Source organism: Thalassophryne amazonica, chromosome 15 (genome assembly GCF_902500255.1).
Source record: "Thalassophryne amazonica chromosome 15, fThaAma1.1, whole genome shotgun sequence".
NCBI lineage: Eukaryota > Metazoa > Chordata > Actinopteri > Batrachoidiformes > Batrachoididae > Thalassophryne > Thalassophryne amazonica.
The window spans coordinates 67,121,474-67,135,435 of NC_047117.1; the positions used below are offsets into that span (position 1 = coordinate 67,121,474).

The 13,962-nt window shown below is 39.9% G+C and overlaps 1 protein-coding gene across 2 annotated transcripts; it reads left to right on the forward strand.

Annotated features, from left to right (window-relative positions):
- The first annotated feature begins 231 nt into the window (after nucleotides 1-231).
- sept3 (septin 3) lies at nucleotides 232-12,519 on the forward strand. Of its 2 annotated transcripts, none has more exons than XM_034187688.1 (10): nucleotides 232-386; nucleotides 2,073-2,444; nucleotides 2,544-2,672; nucleotides 4,585-4,666; nucleotides 4,877-5,014; nucleotides 5,789-5,906; nucleotides 6,014-6,109; nucleotides 8,818-8,914; nucleotides 8,996-9,047; nucleotides 12,373-12,519. In XM_034187688.1, the coding sequence occupies exons 2-10, from the start codon at nucleotides 2,075-2,077 to the stop codon at nucleotides 12,500-12,502; spliced, it is 1,212 nt and encodes a 403-aa protein (XP_034043579.1). In that variant the 5' UTR covers nucleotides 232-386; nucleotides 2,073-2,074; the 3' UTR covers nucleotides 12,503-12,519. The 2 variants fall into 2 exon arrangements, with proteins under 2 accessions (XP_034043579.1, XP_034043578.1); XM_034187687.1 differs by lacking the exon at nucleotides 232-386 and having other exon boundaries at nucleotides 2,073-2,303; nucleotides 2,334-2,444.
- The last annotated feature ends 1,443 nt before the right edge of the window (nucleotides 12,520-13,962 follow it).

Consider the following 13,962-nt stretch of genomic DNA (forward strand, 5'->3'; position numbering starts at 1 on the left):
GAATGATTGAAAGGCAATGGCATTGATATTTACTGAGCAGTGGGCTCCAGTGACATAATGGTTTGTTTTCAGTTGGACATAAACTGAACATTTTTAATGTTATATGCATCTTTTAATTGTTTCTAGTTTTAACCTAATAATTCATCGGGTGTATAAAATTAGCTGTACTGCGCACTGCATCTCCCCACTCCCTGTCCTCTTGTCGCCATGGTAACGGGAAAGGGGGCGCTCACGGCCGTCGGAAAGAGAGGTGCTTGATCACGTGACCGCTGTTTATCGTCCCTGTGTTGGATGCATATCGCTTTTTTTCTAGTCTCCGGCGCGACAGTATAACTCCTCAAAAAACACCAATTTCCCCTGATTTCAGATTTCCAGGTCCCGTAACGGTAAGTGTGACGTCAGCATTAGCTAAAGCTAGTGGCTAACGCGGAGGTGCACGGCTGCAGAGATACAATGGGCTCTGCATCCTGCATGTGCTGGCGACCCGCCACAAAGATTTTTTTTTTTTTTTTCCTTCTTCCAAGAGAAACGAGCAACAACGGCTCTGTTTTTGCACAGTTTAGCTTATGATCAATATTGATTAATGCGTCCTTTGTGCATATGTGTGATGAATCCGGGAGCAGTGCTTGATGGGAGTGTTGTGAATCAGAAGTGACAGCTAGTGCCTCAGTGAGCTCCTGTATGATCTGGATCAAGGATCGTAGCTCCTTTTGCGTGCACTCTGTGTACCCTGCAGGTCGTGTGATGTGGACATGCCTCTTTCCCCTATCATCTGCCTGCACTGTTTGCTTCAGCCTCAGTCTCTGCAAAATTCAGCATCAATAAGGCCTGCCAGGCTCTGCTGGCCTGCTTCCGTACAGAAGCAATTTAAAAAGTGTGTGTATGGGGGAAGGACAAACAAGGCAAAACCACAATTTACTAACACAATACAGTGGCTTGCATAAGTATTCAGCTCTTTGGTATTTCATGAATTTAATTTGTTTATGACATTTCAAATACAAAAAGTAAATCAGGCTTCTCAATATAAGAAATTCTAAAATTATCTTCCTTAGACTAGTCTAAGACTGAAAGTACATCTAAATGTCTTGATGGTTTTATTACAAAGAAGACCTGAAAGTTCAGCTACAATTTGCCAGAAGGTACATCTGAGATGCAAGCCTAGATTTGATGTTTCGGTGAAAGAAAACCCTCCTCTATACCATTTCATCAGGAAGCTGTATAACTGGTGATAGAAAATGCCAAACATGCACTATGCACAATTTCTCCAATCACAGCCACAGAAGCCTGTAAACTCTTCTGGGTTGTCTGGGTGTCTTGGTGCCTTTCCTCACTCTTCTTCTTGCACGGTCACTCAGTTTTTGAGAACTGTCTTCTCCATACACATTTACCATAGAGTGCTATATTGTTTGTATTTCTAAATAAAGTTCAGGAAATGTTCATGTATCCATCCCCTGACTCGTCTGAAGAAAAATGGCAATTAAACAGATTACTTACAGGTATTATACCAAAGGGGCTGAGTACTTAAGCAGCCCATCATCTTGACTTTATTTTTAATTAATTTATATCAGGTTGTAGAGATTTAGTTTCAGTTTGAGTTTAAGGAAGATCATTTTAGAAATTTTTATCTTGAGAAGCCTGATTTAGTTTTTGTATTTGAAATGCCATAAACAAATTAAAATGCATGAACTGGATGGTTACTGAATGCAGGATTAATGATGGATTGGGAGCAGGTGTGGTAGAGACAGAGAATCAGTAATGCATAAATATCTCTTGACTGATGAACAGATATAACAATGAATTGAATTCATTGTCATATTAATATTTATCATTATGCAAAATTGGAACCTAATATGTACATTTGTTTGCATGTTAACAATTTTGATGATATGTTGTATCAAGCAAAATTACAAATTATTTATTTGAATTTAAGTTTGTTTTTTTACATTTAATTTCTATTTGAATTTTTATTTCTGGTGGGGGTGGGGTATAATACACTGCGGTTAGCAAAAGGGGTCACTGTGACTTTAAAGGGCTTGTTAATTTACCATCTATTAAATTCTTGTTCCATGCAGCCATGTCAGACATTGTCCCTCCAGAGGTGAGACCCAAGCCAGCTGTTCCTGCCAAGCCTCCAAATGTTGGGGGTCCCTCCCCCTCCAGCCCCTTCCCACCCCAGGGTTTAGGCATGGGAGGAGGTCCCCCTCCAAGTGCCATTCCAGTCCCCATTGGGAGTCATGGTCCAGCACACAGCAGCAGTCTTAATGTGGGGCATGGCACAGGCCACACTGGGGGTCAAGCTGCAGCTCACAGTGGAGGTCACGGACATGCCGGCACTCACAGTGGCGGATCCACCCTACTGGGGTACATTGGTATTGACACCATCATTGAGCAGATGAGGAAGAAGACTATGAAAACTGGCTTTGACTTTAATATCATGGTTGTAGGTAAGCCCAGGAAACCTTTGTGAGTGTAGTCCTTGGTGGGTTCTTTATTCATTTCTTGACACTTTTCTTGTAACACCCCTTCCTCCACCACCATCTCAGGTCACAGCGGGCTGGGAAAGTCAACTCTGGTGAACACACTGTTCAAATCTCAGGTGAGCAGGAGGAGCGCAGGGTGGAGCCGTGATGAGAAGATCCCCAAAACTGTGGAGATCAAATTAGTGTCTCATGGTGAGTACAGGAATAGTCACACGACAGTATGAGAATTATGGAAACAGATCATTTTTCACTGTCTCAAAAAAAATAAAAACTACAAGAGCACTTTCTTCTGCCAGCTCACTGTGATAGACACCAAGTGAGCTCATGATTTATTTCTGGCTGAGCTGCAAATACACTGAGTGGCATCTGCTTCAGCTGGAGGCATTTTATACTAAGAGAGGCTTTGATCGTGTGATTCCCTGAAATCAAAAACATTTCCGGGGTGGCCAATAATCTCACATAATTTCTTTCAGATGTCTGCTCTTAGTATGGAGATCTTAAGAAGCCTTTGCAATACAGACTGACAACACAGAAAAGTTACTACAAAAATATATTGCAGTCACAGCCTCCCTCCAGTTTCACACACTCGCTGTTCATCTTCGTGCACGCTAATTCTGGAATCAGCCAGAGCTTCACTGACTTAAGGCCCCCTGACGCTTGCATGACTTTGATGTACGCACTGTGTTGTGCAGGAGAGTGAACTTGTCATTAACGGGTGAAGACTGAATGAGAGAGGGGCGCCAGCGCATGCAATTGCGTAAAGAGAATTTTGAAATGTTCAAAAAAAATCTTTCATGCATAAATGTCACGCAAAAAAATGTGACAAATGTGAGGTGGTAGTTAATGTTGCACGAGCTACTCGCCAACACTACGTGCAGCTTGTCAGTTCGAGTAAAGATGAAGTGAACAGTGTGAGTGATTGTCAGTGCACCACATCAGAGCGCAGCTCATCTGAATGATTATAACAAGATGTTAAATCTATCACAAACATATTTTTACAGCTGCACACAAGAAGGAAAGAACACGCAACTGTTTTACCAAGCTATGACAATGTAAACATGACAAGTAATTACCTTTTTTCCACCTTCACCTAATTATTTTATATACGCAGCATCCAGCACACAACGCGTGGCAGCCAGTGGAACAAAGCACGGCGTCCAGCTGGGAACACAGCGGGTGGGATCATCACTGATGTGCGTGCAAGTTTGCGGATCAGTCGTGCAAGTGTCAGGGCACCTTTACTTGAATTACGTTTTCCAAGGCAGGGTGATTGACCCTGTGCTCAACCCCCAAGATTGAGGGGGGCTCTGTTTGCTTTTTCTTTTTTTTGTATTGTCCTTCCCTTAACCATTGTGTCCCATTATTTAAAGATACTGGAAACCCAGTTTTCACCAGTGTCACTGAGCTGCCAAAGTATTCCCAGAGTCACCATGTGGAGGTCTGACATGTGACTTGCTGGCAGAACATGTGAGATGGAATGCATTAACTCGATATGTTGGTGGTGCAACCGAGTGGCATGGTTAACACCCCTCGAGACTTTTACCAGCATTTAACCCCCACACACAGTTTCATTGTCACTGCCCTTTTGATGCCCGCCACACCAGACAGCCAGGTCCCTTTAATCACCCTATTGTGCTTGACAAATAGGAAAATATATCACAAGGGGCGGAGACCGTTTCTTCTCTATAGACTTGTCTGCAGCATTGTGAAGTCTTTGTGAAACAAACCCAGCGTTGGTTCTTCCCTGTTGCCATTTTATGATGAAGGATTTTTGTGGTTTTTGTGCCATCTGGTGACTGTTTCCCAACAAGGCAGAACACAGCAAATTGGCCTTTACATATCGGTGAAGATTAAACATTAGCGCGAAAATAACGTCAATCAAACTTTTGACACGTTGCCTGCAGCTGAGAGTGATCTGACCTCATGAAACCATTGCCAGCAGCGTGCAGCTCTTGCAGATGTTTGGAAAGCCCATGCCAGCTGTTTTTATGCCTTGTTTCCAATTGTATTATCTCAGCCTGTCACAAGACATCAAATGGACATCAGATTAGTTGCACACAAAGCAGTAAATGTGATTTTTATTTTCTTTATTTGTGTTTTCCAGTCATTGAGGAGGGGGGTGTGAAGATGAAGCTCACAATTGTTGACACTCCAGGCTTTGGGGATCAAATCAACAATGACAGCTGGTGGGATTTCAGATTAAAGTCTCATATGATATCATGGTTATTGGTTTGTGTTATGGACAGTTTCTCTTTAATTAATAAAATTATTTTCAGTTTAGAATTGCTGCATGAGAAAATATATTGATAATATACAAACAAACTTTATGACCTAAGAATGTGCTTGTCCTCCTTATCTTATTCCAAGTCAATGTCTCCTCCTTCCTGTATCTACAGCTGGGAACCCATATCCAAGTACATCAATGAGCAGTATGAGAAGTTCCTCAAGGAGGAGGTCAACATCACCAGAAAGAAGCGAATCCCTGACACCAGGGTGCATTGCTGCCTCTATTTCATCTCCCCAACGGGACACTCGTGAGTTAAACCTAGAATCATATTACACATCCTAAAGAAACTAATTTTCAGGTGTTGACGAACCTACCTGTCTGTGGCTTAATGGTGCTATGAATGATTTTTCTGCCACTAGATGCAGGACATAATAAAGCTTCCCTCCTTGGCTACTTCTCTTCAACTCCTCGTCCTCCCCACTTACTCCTCTGCATTGAGCAGAACGATCTGCAGTTGGAGCCTTTTAACAGGTGTAACAGTTCTCCATGGGAGAAAAGTCAAGTGTATGTGGATTGTAGTTCAACCACTTTCATGATAAAAGGCCTTTGTAACCTCTTAATGTGAATTTTTTAAACACATTTCTCGAACATCACTCCTGTCCAGCTGTGCAGTAAGAGAAAATAACCTCTCTCGCATAGAAGAGATTGAGTAAATGGGACACAAGAAGTTGCAGGAAGTAACCTGAGGCTCTGACAGATATTGTTGCATCAAATTCACATTATAGTGCGATTTCAAACACACAAATGGCATATATACGCAATATAGTCCGGCAGGGAAGTGCACTGTCGCCCTCTGGTGGCAACAGCTGCTGCATTCCTCATCTTCTTGGTGATTGTAGTTAACCAGTCAACTTTTGGCAGAGCAGGGGACAAGGACAAATGTGCAGGTTAGGGGTTCCTGAGAACCAAAATTAAGAATCGTTGCTACCATGCAGGTGTTCTGGGAGATTCATAAAACTCAACCCACTTTTTAACATTTTCAGCTGGTTTTCTTTTTTGTGTGTCTGTTGTTTTCTCACAGCCTGCGGCAACTTGACATTGAATTCATGAAGCGCTTGAGTCACTCGGTCAACATTATCCCCATCATCGCTAAAGCGGACACAATGACTATTGAGGAGAGGCAGGAGTTCAAACAGCGGGTGAGACTCGCACCTGCGTGATGCCGTCCGCTTTGGGAAGAGGCGCGATTAAAGGCAGAGTTTGCACAAAGATGTGATTTTTCTTGTTTTGTCTTTTTGTGCTGCAGGTAAGGAAGGAGCTGGAGATGAGCAGCATCGAGTTCTACCCCCAGAAAGAGTTTGACGAGGACATGGAGGACAAAAGCGACAATGACAAGATCAGAGTAAGTATCGTCTCCCATTAGCGATTTTTAGCCCCAAATTCTGTCCTGATTTCAAAATTGGGGGAATCTGGCCTGGAGTTTGAAGGTCACAGCGAAAACAAAAAAAAAAATTTGTAATCACAGCTCTTACTATTACCTACAATTTTATATCCAATTACTTAAGACTGTGGCTGATTATTTTTTTATTTATTTTTTTTTCTGATTACTGGGGATGTAAAACCAAGGGGTAAAGCTTCGATGGTCTCAGATGAAGTCCACCCAGAAGAAGAAAAATGTTATAGTTCCTTGATTGGCCGCTTGAGGCAGGCTTCAAAACAGAGCACATTCCTGTAGGACTCCATGTTCAAATGCCCAACTTTACAAGAGAAATAAACATGTTTACAGCCTGGTACAAAAGACAGCTTTGGTGGTCTCTATTGGTAGTTTCCTGCTCTGTGACAACTGTAAGGGGGGTTAAACTTTTTTTTTCCAGCTTCTTAGTTTAAGATGGTTAAAGCCATAATGTTATGTTTAATTGGGGGTGTGGTCCCTTTGAGTGACAGTGGCTGACCCAAGTTCCAACTTTCACTGTGTTGGTAGCGTATTGTTCGCTCGATGCAGCTGCTAGCTGTTGTGGAGGCTGTGTCTTGTTGTTTGGAGCATTTTATGATAAACACCTGGAATAATATGGCTTGTTGGGCGGTGAAACTTACTAACGAATCATCTAAGATGTCCCCGCTGCAATAATCACACTGAACAAAAATTTTCATCATATTTAATCTTGTACGCTAACAGCATTAGCACTTTTAGCAGCTATCTGTAGCCTGATCCATTGGGTCCATTTAATGTGCCATTACTGAGAAAATAAGCGGCTCATAACTTTTAATGTCCACACCATACCATTATGAGAACTGCCACGCAGTCCCCAAAAATATGATTTAATAAACACCTGAGCCAAGGTTAGCCTGTCAGCTTAGCTTCTTTGGACTCGGAAGAGAGGGGCGTGTTCAGTCTTCTTTCATCACACACTGAGCTCCACCTCTTTATTACCTTTGCCAACAAAGTAGGAGGAGGTTTTGTTTTTGCCCCTTTTTGTTTGTCTGTTTGTCTGTGAACAGCCTGAAGTCCACAGTTTTTCATATATTATGAATTTTTTTATTGAAGATTCATATCCCAGCAGGAGTGGTGGACAAGTGGTTAGTGCCTTTGGTTTTAGTGCGGAAGGTTTCCGGTTCAAATCCCACCCCTGCCACATTTCTCCATGTAATGTGAACTTGCGTCAGGAAGGGTATCCAGTGTAAAACTTGTGCCAGTTCAATATGCAGATCCGCCTCGCATCTGCTGTGGCAACCCTGAGTACAACCAAGGATTCATATACTGATAGGCAAGAACTGATTCAATTTTCAAGGCCATAGGTCAAAGGCAGGAAAAATCTTGAAAAACTGTAAAAATCCCCATCTTTAACATTGAACAAATTTCACAAAAGATCAAATTTCTTCATATTTGAGAGCATTATGCACAATGCACAACATTATGCCTTTATCAACTGACAGAGATTTTGTGGCCAATTTAAATTTAACATTGAAAACTCAATTTAATGTATTTTTTACATTATATCTTAAACAAATATGCCCCAATCACTCTCATATTTGAAAGTGGGGTTCAGACCAGCACTCACTATTGCCTGACAAAGTTTAAGCCAGATCTGATCCATACTGTAGATTTTGTGGACATTTGAATTTAGTTTTGAAAAGCCCATTTGGTGTACATTATATCAATCAAAATTGCCTCAAACACACTAATTTTTCTGTTATGGATTTACCTGCACCACCAAAATTGGATGGAGGTTCCAAATTTATGCCTGTTTGTCTGTCTTCCAGTTATCAGTCAGAAACCAAGTGCCAAAAAGCAGTGACAACTTGTGCATAGCAGAGATAACCAATGTTCTGTGAAAATTATCTGAAGAATTCAGAAATCAAAAAAGTTGTGGGGGGGGACCTGACAACACCACAAAAAACTTTGATTCAAGTGCATAAACTAAATACATACTCCTGACATTTGGTCACATCTAATTTAACTTAAAAAAAAAAAAAAAACACTTATAACAGGACTTTGACCTTGAAAATTTTTTCCAAGGTAAAATTTTGTGGAATTGCAAGCTACTGTTGGTGGAGGTTTGCACACAAGTGTGTAGTGTAGCACTCATGCTCTAGTTCATTTATGATTAATCATGTAGCCAGAATCAGCGCTGGTACCACTGCCAACATGGTGATACCCAGATATGGGCTTCTTATCAGTTGTTTGGTGTCTCTATAGAGAACCTATGGGTGACGTTACGCAGGCTTTGTATATAAAATGCTATTTCTTCTTCTTACTGTCTTCTGTTGAAGACCCAGACATCACAAATTTGCTTAAAACTTTCCAGATTGCTCACAGTGTTCTACAACGCTTCTTTTCCCACAGATTACAACCGATTTCAGGCCAGGTTGGGTATCTGATTTTTTTTTTTTTTTTTTTTTTTCTTTCATTTACTTCTTAAATTGTTGACAATTTATCGAACGCCAGTACTGGGAGATAGGCTTAAGAGTCTCCTTCCAACACGTACCCACCTGATAATAGAACGGCCTTCGTGATTTGCTCCCTCTTCCATGTGTGCATGTTCCTGCCTCTCTTTGTTTGGTCTCGTGAACCTCGTTGCAGTTTTCGCCACCTTATTTCTTTGTCTGCAGGAGGCCATGCCCTTCGCTGTCGTGGGCAGTGACAAAGAATATCAAGTGAATGGAAAGCGAGTTCTGGGGAGGAAGACGGCGTGGGGAGTTGTAGAAGGTGGGAGATGTTTCATGATAATACTGTGGTGGATCTCAGTTCACAGCATTGAAATTTGACTTTGTTCTCATTTTATTGCAGTTGAAAACCAAAACCACTGTGAGTTTGCTCAGTTGAGAGATTTTCTGATCAGGTAAATGAGTCCTTTTAAATTGAGTGGTACCACACCTGATCAAATGCAGGGTTTTTCTTGGAAAATTTAGCAAAGGGGTGACACCAGAGTGACCGAGTGGGGGGGATGGTGCATAGGGTAGACGGGGGTTTATTTCCATAACAATTCGATCAATTTAGGTGCCAAAAGTTTTTGTTGTTCCTAGACCAGTTTTTTTTTTTCCCCCATAGAATCAATTTTCACTTAGGCCATTTTTGTATCGTGCATATTTAATGAGATAATTTGCTAAAAATAGCAATTTTTCATATTTTCCTTAATGATTCTGAGGAATTTTGCATATAGAAACAATAAAATGCTTGATTGATATGATATGAATCTAACTAAGTCCAGATAATCACTAATGTAGTCGTAGCTTGTTTTTAACCTTGCGTAATGTGCATAAATTACGGCAACCTATTGGCGCCACTAGGGAAGGAGAAACTTTCAGCACAGGATACTGAGCAGATCCCGAGCTTTATCCGGACCACCATGTATACCGGAAAGGAAGGTGAAGATTTCGTTGAAACAAGAATCCGAATGTATGAACAACAAAGAAGCAAGTCAAGCCTCACACTGCTACCAGACAGCATGGTGCAGAAGAACACATCAAACGAGCAAAACTTCCAAGCTTACATCTGGAAGCAATGTCTCCTCAGACACATTAACTGTCCTAATCCTGAAGAATGTGGATGGCAAGTGGAGGAGAACAGCCTTGTACTAGTCTCGTTGTGCTGCTCCCAGTTTCCACCAAGTCTGTCACGCAGGAAGCCTCGTAGACACAAGCACAGTGAGGAGACTCTGCTGATGAAAGTGAGCAGCATCCTCCTTCAGAACCACCAAAGAAGAAGCCATGAAAGGAAACTGCAAAACACGGTCTGTCGACAGTGTTCCATGTGTCAGCTGAAGAAGTTTCATCAGCATCAGAGAGCAGCAGCAGCAGTGACCTTGTGCTCAGTGACTCAGAAACAGTGACTGAGAGTGACTATTCTGAAGAGTCTGAGTAAGCTGACATAGTTGGACACTGTAGACTATAACTGTAGTTATAAGTGAACTACTTATTGAACAATTCAAGCTGATGCCAGATTTAGGAGTTATTGCATTTCTTAGATTCTCAAATGATAATGTTTTGTCAATTTATGCTGTCATCTGACCAGTGCATCGAGTGTCATTAAAGTACTATCTCAGTTCTAATGTATTAATTTGCATGCAATAGTACTATAATTAAGTCATGTAAGAGAAGAAAGAAATACTTAGAAATGTTTAAGTCTGCTGAACAATTTTTTCTTGTGTGTTTCTTATTAAAGCAGTTTCCTTGGTTGATCCTGACAACCTCATTAACGTGTACATTTTTGTATATGCAAATCAGCATAAAAACCACTTCTACGAGTTATACTTGTACAAATTCTGAAATATATTGCAAAATAAATTGAATTGTATGAAATTTCATTAATATAACTCTTGTATGATAGTTTTATCCGAATAATCTGACATTGATACATGAAAGTTGAACATTTGTTACATTTGCATAATTTATGCAAATTACGCAAGGTTAAAAACAAGCTATGATTGCATTAGTGATTATTTGAACTTAGATTCATTTGTATATCAATCAAGCATTTTATTCTTTGTATATGCAAAATTCTTCAGAATCATTAAGGAAAATGTGAAAATTGCTATTTTTAGCAAATATGCAAATTATCTTACTAAATATGCACGATACAAAAATGGCCGGAGTGAAAATGGATTCTATGGAAAAAAAACTGGTCTAGGAACAACAAAAACTATTGGCACCTAAATTGATCGAATTGTTATGGAAATATCCCTGTCTAGGGGGGCCCTTTCAAATTTAAAAAAAAAATTGTCAAAATGGGGCATTGTGAGGCTTCTTGAAGGACCAGTATAGTGACTCAGTAAGTACGGGCAAGTAACTCAAATGGGCAAGAGACTAGGTGGTTTGCAGTCAAAATGGCGCTGTGAAATAACGAGGTGGAGCAGAACGACAGCAGAGCATGGGAGCTGCATGAAATAGGACATGTTTATGCATTCTTACTGTCATTTTGCCACGTTTTCAGTATTTTGGAAAAATACTGAAAATGACTGAAAAAAACAAATTGACTGAAAATTTTTTGTAACAAATTGATATCACAACCTACATATTTGTTTGATAAGATTATTAACAAACAAGAGCTGTAATCATTTTCATATTTTTGGCTTCCCTCATCCTAACTGCCCTGATTTTAAAGCTAGAGCCCCAAACAGACCCAGTAATGCCAAAGCTTAGATGCTACATTAAAAAAGATATTGCTTCACATCCCACTTCAGTTATGCAGAAAAGATAAATTAACTAAACTTATTTTTATAAGCCCAGAACTATAGTAATATTAGTATGAACAATATCTTCAAAAGAAGACCTTTAATCACGGGGTGTTGTGGAGGGCACGTTCCCCCACAACACCCTCTTTCCATCTGGACTAGCCCCTGCTTTGCAGTCTCTGAACGGGAACAATCAAGAATTTGTGTATTTATGTGGAAAGTGCAGCCTGATTGAGAGTGAAGTTTTATCAGCACATTTTCATCATACCATCCTCAGAAATAGATTTTAGGTGTACTTGGGTTTAAAAACAAAAGTTAGTGTTTGTCGTTATGTGTCACAGACTGCAGCTGTGTTTTTAGTTTAACAACAGCAAGGACACTCAGAGCAGGCTTTGAAATAAATGTTTAAAAATGTTTGTGAAACTCTGCTCTTTGCTCAGTGTATCTCACCACGGCGCTGTGACACACTCAAACCCCCCCCCCCCCCCCCCCCCCCCCCCGGCAGACAGGACATAGAGGAATAACAGGAAACAGAAACACAGGCACTCGCTGCCAGGAGAAACAAAAAAAAAAACATTATTCTAAAAATTGATTTTTCAACGTTTTGTCCTCTGTAAATTTTATATCTTGTGTCCGCCCTTGATTTCGTGTCAGCACAAATCCTGCCTTTTGGCAGCCCAATTGACAGAAATCCATCGTGGCAACAGAGAACTTTAATCCCTGTGTTTATTACAAACAGACTTGCTATTTCCTGGCATCAGTGTTATGCATTTACGGAATAATCAATCTCCGGGGAAAGCTACATGCTCGAAATAACACTTAAGAAAAAAAAAATTTTGGTTTAAAAAACCCCCTGGAATATTTGATTGAAATGCACTCTCCAACTGTTAAACCCAAAACACAAGCTCTAATGAATAAAATGCAGCCACAGTGATAATTTCAAAAAATGCAAATAAGACTAAAGAATGTGTCTACTCTGTTTGTCTGATCTCAGATCTCACCTCCAGGACTTGAAGGAGGTCACTCACAACATTCACTATGAAACCTACCGCGCCAAGAGACTGCATGAGAATGGCGGTCTGCACCCCATCTCCTCCAACAACACCCAAGAAAGCAACCTGTAGTCCTTCAGACAGAAACAATGAAGGAGACGTGAACTTCCGGTATATTTCTATATTTTCATCTCAACGTCGCTCCATACTTTGAAAAGAGTAAACGTCTACAAACTGCTGTTATTTAACATCTCATTCAATCTGAACATAAAATCCACTCTCTCATCCTCCAACATGAAACAATAAATATATATCAAAGCAGGGACTCACCAGGAAACATAGTGCCAATATTAAAACATTTTACCCACTGCCAATGCCATGTCATTTCCCATCATCTGGGTCTTAAAAGCTAAGTGCCACCTGATTTTAATAAATTAATTCTAAAATCTGTTATTCATATTGTACCTATTGTCTCGTCCTTGAAGCCTCAGTTCACACAAACATACAAAGTTTTTTTTGAATTATTAAAATATTAATTTCTGTATTGTAGCCGGGCAAGGGTTTTTTCCTTTTTAATTTTCTGCTCATATGAAGAAAGAATCTTCAGTGCTTTTCTATAAGGGGCAAAAAACAAAATGAGCTGTGCAAAGACAGTGGCAATGTTCATCAGTAGTACAGCAGATAACAGTTTCCTCTTCAGATGTTCCCCATGTGCAGATTTTAGGTTCCTTCATATCTTTTTTTTTTTTTTTTTTTTCATGCAAGTTTACATAATTTGAATCCTTCACAACTAACAGTAACAATTTTTTTTTTTTAGCGGGTTAGGTTTATGTGGAGCTTAATGATGCTTCCCCAGCTGATGTCATTATTCCAGAACATGTTTACCGAGTTGTATTCAGAATCTCTACATTTATACAGTGCTGACAAGAATGTGCTAATTTATATATATATATAAAAGAAGCCAAAATACAAGTTTTAAGTTAAGCCTGAATTCCAGGATGCTACATTGCAGCATTTTATACAATTGCATATACACGGACATGAAATGTGATGCCTGCACTGCAAAAACTAAATAAGAGTTCGTGTTTGTATTGTTTACGTCTGCATGCCTGAATCCATATAACCTGTTTGCTTGAGACCTCCAGCCAATCAGCTCACAACTTTCACTTTCACTCTTTCAATGACTCAATATTAAATGACTAATTCTGAACTCCTATAACTAAACTCCTGGATGGCAAGCCAGAGCATTCAGTTTTTTAAATAGCAGTATTACATCACAGTGTACATCTGTTTTTTTTACTTAACAACCATTTTTCTCTAAGTTGTGATACATTGAGATATAAGATCCAGTGTTCCATTGAGTTATTTATGCATTAATGTCTTATTTATTGTAATTTATTGTAATAAAAGCTTGTTTCCATGTTTTTCTTTTGGACTTTTTCCTTGAATGATTCCCTGATCTGTCCATTTTAGAATACATGACAAACTAAAGAAACATCTTGATTATGCAATCAAAACAGGAGAGGCTCTCAAAGTGTAACTGTCACCACGTCTTGAAACATCACTTTTTTCAAATGAATTCTTTATGATTC